Source organism: Rhinolophus sinicus, linkage group LG03 (genome assembly GCF_036562045.2).
Source record: "Rhinolophus sinicus isolate RSC01 linkage group LG03, ASM3656204v1, whole genome shotgun sequence".
In the NCBI taxonomy this organism is placed as follows: domain Eukaryota; kingdom Metazoa; phylum Chordata; class Mammalia; order Chiroptera; family Rhinolophidae; genus Rhinolophus; species Rhinolophus sinicus.
The window spans coordinates 29327-35565 of NC_133753.1; the positions used below are offsets into that span (position 1 = coordinate 29327).

The 6239-nt window shown below is 48.5% G+C and overlaps 1 gene segment (V, D, J or C); it reads right to left on the reverse strand.

Annotated features, from left to right (window-relative positions):
• Window positions 1-1123: 1123 nt before the first annotated feature.
• On the reverse strand, window positions 1124-5506 carry LOC141570469 (immunoglobulin heavy variable 4-31-like). The segment is given in 3 exon segments: window positions 1124-1179; window positions 5093-5377; window positions 5461-5506. Coding segments are annotated over 3 exon segments (387 nt in total).
• Window positions 5507-6239: the final 733 nt, after the last annotated feature.

A 6239-nucleotide genomic window follows, 5' to 3' on the forward strand; every position in this document is an offset into this window, starting at 1 on the left:
CTGCAGCCCCTGCTGGTGGGACCTGAGCGCCCCCTGCAGCCCAGCCTGTGCCCTGCAGGGGAGCGTCCTGTCAGGGCTCACAGAGCATGACCTCTAGTGTCTCTAGACCAGTGTTAAATGTCTGTGCCCTGACCTCACAATGCTCCCTCAGGGACACAATGAGCTTTGACCTCATCTCTGGAAACAGTGAATTGGCCTCACTAAACCCCAATGACACTGCAGGGAGACCTTGAACAAAGGTTTTATAAAACCTGCAGGGAGACCTTTCCCTGGGGTTGACAGATGCACTGACACAGTTCTGAGTTTCGAAGCTCAGGGGACTTTGGGGGCCTCTTACTTCCTTTGAATTCCTCTGGCTGAAGGTGACATCTGAGAATCGCAGATTGTCTCACAGCCCTCTCTACCTCTGCTCGTGAATAAACTAGACACACACAGACAGTGGATGATTTTAGCACTACTGGACCACAAAGTGTCCTTTCCCCCTGTACCTAGTACACCGGCCATCCCCCAATCTGACCCAGGGCCTGGGTGAGTGACTTCTTGTCATGCGGGAGACCCTGCTCGCTGCGCTATTTGTCGTGCGGGGTGGCCTGCGGGGTCTCTGGTCCCGCTCCCCACATAACGCAGGACATGGTGAGGCCAAAAAGGAACACCCACGGAGCCATAGGTAGGGGAGTCACACCACTATATTCTCTCTGGCGGCACTATACTCTCACTGGAGGCTGGATCCACACTGTCCGCAAACCACCATCCACGCTTGCCAGCCCAGCCGCCATCTTCCCCCATTCTTTCTCTCTCTTCAGCAGTTATATTGTGGCCAATGGCTCACTGGTTACAGCTGACGGCCAACTAGCCACAGCTGATGGCCATGCAATCACAGTTGATGGCCATTTACTACCTGAGACAGCACCTGTCTATGTGAGGCCGAGAGCCTGGAAACTACTTTCTGGGGCTCTGTCCCCACACTTCTCTTGTAAATAGACCCCAGGAAATGTGACACATGCACACACTTGGGAAGAACCTACATCCTGGCTCTGCTTTTTCTCACAGCCCATGGGACCCGTGCAGAGGACCCATGTGATGGACAAATCCTGTTCCTCAGATTGTCAGATACGAGGCCCAGTCACACTATTGTCCACTCACGGCACCTGCAGTGGGCGTCCCTTGGAGAACCCATGTCTGCGGGAGGGGAGGCACCTGAGAAGTTAGGGGAGGAGGAGGCAGCACTGTTGTCATCTGACTCAGGTGAGGCTGCTTGTGTGTGTGTGTGACATTATGTATCCTTGGGATTAAACACCTGTGAGGTGATCCCCTGGGTCTGGCTGTGACATCCTCAAGGGCTCTCCTGTGGTCAGCTCACTTCCCTGTGACCCCTCCCTTCCCACCTGCAGCACCCACAGTCTCTTCCTGACTATGTTACCCTGGTAACTATGCGCCATCCCTACGTCTGTCATAGGTAAGAATTCCCAACCGTCACTCAGAATAGGATTCTGGAAAAGTCCTTCCCCTGGAGGGTCTGCCTGAGGTAAGTTCTGGGTGGATTTCTCAGTGTTTGTTCTCCCCTCCCACTGTCAGGGACATGAGGGGACCCACATGCATCCTCCCTGGAGAACCTGGAGGTGTCTGGAGGGAAAGCCCCCAGAAGTGTGGGGTGTGGCCCCAGGACCCCTCCCCCACAGGAGCCCACCCGTGTGCTCCATCCACTCAGAATACTCCCCTGGAAGTGCTCCTACCAGCTTGAGCCTCCAGCAGCTTCTGCTCCAGGTGAGCAGAGTCACCTGGACTCTGGATGTGCCTGTGTTTCCAGTTATTGCACTGGAGGCTGTTTGCCATGGGACCTCACTTGCACCATTTGTCTGCGAAGTCTGTGGGTCCTAGTCCTCCTCATAAAAGCAGGACAGGTGAGGCCAAAAGGAACACTCAGGAGCCAGGTAGGAGTCTGCCTATTCTCGCTGGAGGCTCCATACGACAGACCTGCTGTCCGCTTTTCTGCTGCCAACTGACCCACTTGAACTGCACCTTATTAGCTCAGCCACCATCTCCTTGCTAGCCCTATTTTATGGAGTGGCCAGCAGTTATATTACTGGCCACCTGGTCATTGGTTCTGCTATGGCAGCTTTAGCAGATGGAGATTGATATTTGGTACTGAGGGTGGGAGTGCTGTCAAATACCTAAGAAGGTGTTAGTGGCGCAGATTGGTAGAAAGACTTTTCAAGTGCCACGTGAAAATTCCAAGATTGCTGTGACGGACGTTAAAGGTGACTGTGCTGAGAGCTCAGAAAGAAGACCGCAGAGCTGTCGAGAAGGCTCCATATTCTAAGAGAATACGTAGGTCGTCATGAACACAGTGGTGGTTGAAATGTGGACCTGAGAAGCCATCCTGCTGAGGCTCAGAGGGAAATGAGGAGCAGGTTATGGGTCCCTGAGGAATGTGATCCTTGTTGTAAAGTGTCGAACAGCTTGGCTGAGCTGGTTTCCTGTGTTATGTGGAAGGTAGACCTTGTGAGCAATGGGACTGGGTGTTCAGCTGAGGGGATTTCTAAGCAAAGTGTAGGAGGGGATTGGCTCCTCTTACTGCTTCTAGTAAAAGGTGAGGGGAGACAGATGGATTGAAGATGGCAATGTTAAGCAAATGCTAATAAGAACTGGAGGTTTGAAAAAGTGTCAGCCTCTCCATATTGCCAAAATTGAGAAAGCTTATTGTGAAGAGAGCACAGAAGGTTTGGCTGAAAAACCCTTTGATAAATAAAATGATAGGCATGCTTCACTGATTTAATCAGGCATCTCAGTGTAAGCCAGGAGTAGAGATGGGGTTATACCAGCAGATACACTGTCATTTAATAACACACAGGGAGAGAGGTGTGGATTCTGCAGAACAGGATCATAACTCAAATTGGCAGTGAAGATGCAATGTCATTTAGGTAAAGGAAGAATGACCTTGAATGAAATTTAGAGGTCACCAGGGCTGACTCCTTGGTTTCATAGACTTAAACGATCACGTCGATTTCAAAAGGTGACACAACCAGGAACCACAGCCTTCGGGTGGGACCCCTCCTGGCAGAGTCTGGTATTTGTGACCCCTGCCATCACAGCTGCAGTGAGACTCTACTCATGGGTCCAGAAAGTGAGACACCACCTGAGTGGGGTCGGGACTTGGGACTGCCACCCCGTTGGGTACAGAATGAGGGGCATCGAGCCAACGAGGACTGTTTTCCAACCTTAATATCACATGGGATTTGCCCGGCAGGTTGTGGAACAGGTTGGGGCCATCACTCCTTCCTTCTTTCCTGTTCATCACTTTCAGAACGGGAATGTCTCCCCTATGCCTGACCCACCATCACGTTTTGGATCATGTAACTTGTCTGGATTCAGAGGTTCACAGCTAGAGAGGAATTTTGCCTCAGGATAAATCACAGGTCAAGTTCACCAGGAACTGATGAGACTATACTTAGGTGAGACTTTGGACCTTAGCCTTTAAAGCTGGTGCTGAAATGAGTAAGAATTTTTGGATTGTTGGGGTAAAGTTCATGTCTTTTGCATGTGGGGAAGGCATATACTTTGGCGACCATACATTCTGGCATATAACTTGTAGGATATTATGGGTCAAATTGTGTCCTCCTAAATTTGTATGCTGGAGTCTTAATACTCAATGACGGTGTGTAAAATAAGGCTTTGAGTCGGCAAATAAGGTTCTATGAAGTCAGAATGTGGTGGTAGAACTCCAATAGGTTTGGAGCATTGAACAAAGAAGAGAGATCTCCCTCCATCATTTAAGGCACGTAAGGACTCAGTGAGAACATGGTCAGCTGCAAGCCAGGTCAGACCTTTCACCAGGACCTAAATCAGCTGGGACCTTGATTTTGAACTTTCCAGCCTCCACACCAGTCAAAATCAATTGCTGTTGTTTAAGTCATGTGGCCTCTGGTACCTTTTCCTGGCAGCCCAAGCTGAGTGAGCAACCTTCCTATTTGTAATTATATAAAAATATTTGATACTTTCATGGAAGGGAACACATGTGTAAGTGATTGAGAAATGCAAAGTAAAAGAGAGATAAAATAGAGGTGGTAAATAACGATAAACAACCTTAGGAATTCTCTTAGGAAGAGAAAATGAAACATTGTGAGTCTGCATTCTTTATATTATAAGAATATATCTTCTGCTAACACATACATTAAACACATCTGTGTGTGCTCGTGTGTGTGTGATAATGATAACATTCTATGAAACAGAGTCATTATTAAGTGTCTTAATAAACATAGGGACCTGGTCCTCGATGGCCACATAAGATGGTGAACAAACCACAGCATTTTACAGATGTCACGCTTTCTCTCCATTTCTTCCTCCTGAGTTTCTCACACATTTGGGAACCACATTGTACAAAGGAGAAATATATGTGTTTCAGGTTATTTGGGAACACAATATGTGACATTTAATTCCAATTCAAGTTATTATTTTTTTTACCATGAGTTAAACCTACCAAATATTAAATAAAGCTCTGTATTTTCTATAGTTATTGCATTTTATTATTATTATTACTGTTGTTATTATTTTACCTGAGGACTCAGAAGATGACCAAGACACAGCCCTGCATTCTGAGAATGTACTGCAGTGTCAGTTGTGTGCGACTCCTGTTCTCAATACAGGCACAATTCAGATGAAAAACATATGTATGTACATATATGTTTGCCATATGTAAATATGTATGATGTTTGAAGTGTTAATATAATATAAAATGTCATGGTTTAGAACAGATTCCCTGGAGGGTCTCTAGGAGATAGACGTTGTGATTTAAAACAAGGAGAGTCTACATGGTGACAGGACACTCCCTACACTTCTCCCTGCCTTCCCGGTTACACCTGCTCTCAGGCTCCTTCCTGAGCTCCAATGTCGCAAGTCCCAAGTGGTCTGAGCAGTCTGGTGGACGCTGAGCGCCCCCTGGTGTCCTGAGCGCCCCCTGGTGTCCTGAGCGCCCCCTGGTGTCCTGAGCGCCCCCTGGTGTCCTGAGCGCCCCCTGCAGCCCAGCCCCCCTGTCCCCTGCAGGGAGGTTTGTGTCTGGGCTCACACTGACTTCCCCTCACTGTGTCCCTCGCACAGTAATACACGGCCGTGTCCTCGGTGGTCACAGAGCTCAGCTGCAGGGAGAACTGGTTCTTGGACGTGTCTCTGGAGATGGAGGTGCGGCTCTTGAGGGACGGGCTGTAGTATGTGCTCCCACTCCATATGTACCATCCACTCCAGCCCTTCCTGGGCCTGGATCCAGTCCAGTAACCACTGCTTGTGATGGAGAATCCAGAGACAGTGCAGGTGAGGGACAGGGTCTGCGAGGGCTTCACCAGTCCTGGGCCCGACTCCTGCAGCTGCACCTGGGACAGGACACCTGGGGACAAGGAGAATCAGTCTGTCACTCACGTGCAGTCACATCCATCCCACAGACCCGTGTCTGACACCTGAGACCCTCACCTTGGGGGGCTGTCACCAGGCACAGGAGAAGACCCAGCAGTGTCATCTTCTTCTAGACCACAGCTCTGCCTTCCCCAGAGACCTCAGCCTGTGTGAGGAGAGAGCTGGGAGCTCACAGCCCCAGGAGGGTTTTACCCTGGAGCCTGAGGAGAAATTTGCATGTGGGGCAGCCTGTTCCTATAAGTGGGGGGGACTGAGTCAGGCTCCCTGGTCCTTATGGGGCCCAGTAGGGTCTCTCTCTTGAATTCCTACAGCCTCTGAGTCTGGGATGAAAGTACATGATCTATAAAATACATTGGAAAAGGTCAAGGAAAGCCATACTTTTCTGAGTATAAAAATAAATGCTGGACTCATCTAGCAGATCACCAATGTTTGAAACATTGATATTTGTAAAAATTGTTAAAGTGATTAGCATTACATACAGACACATTTTGACAGTGAACACACTATTTAAAAAACATTTATAGACATAATTAAATATAAAGATATTTACGTCAACTTTGGTGTAAACATAATCCCAAAATAAAAGCCAGTCCTTCCCAATGTCCTATTTCCTATCGCTTTTCTAAGGGCTGTACTCTCTGTGTCACATCAGAAACCCTTGGCTTATCCAAGGTCCCACGTATTCTGCTCCATTGATGTGTGTCTCTCCCTCCACCAATGCCACACAGTCTTGATTATTGTAGCCACATCACAAGTCTCTTCCCACTTTCAGAAACTCTTCAGTAGTAACTAAAATAACAGGACACTTGGCAGGGTTGGATTCTGGAGCATCCTGA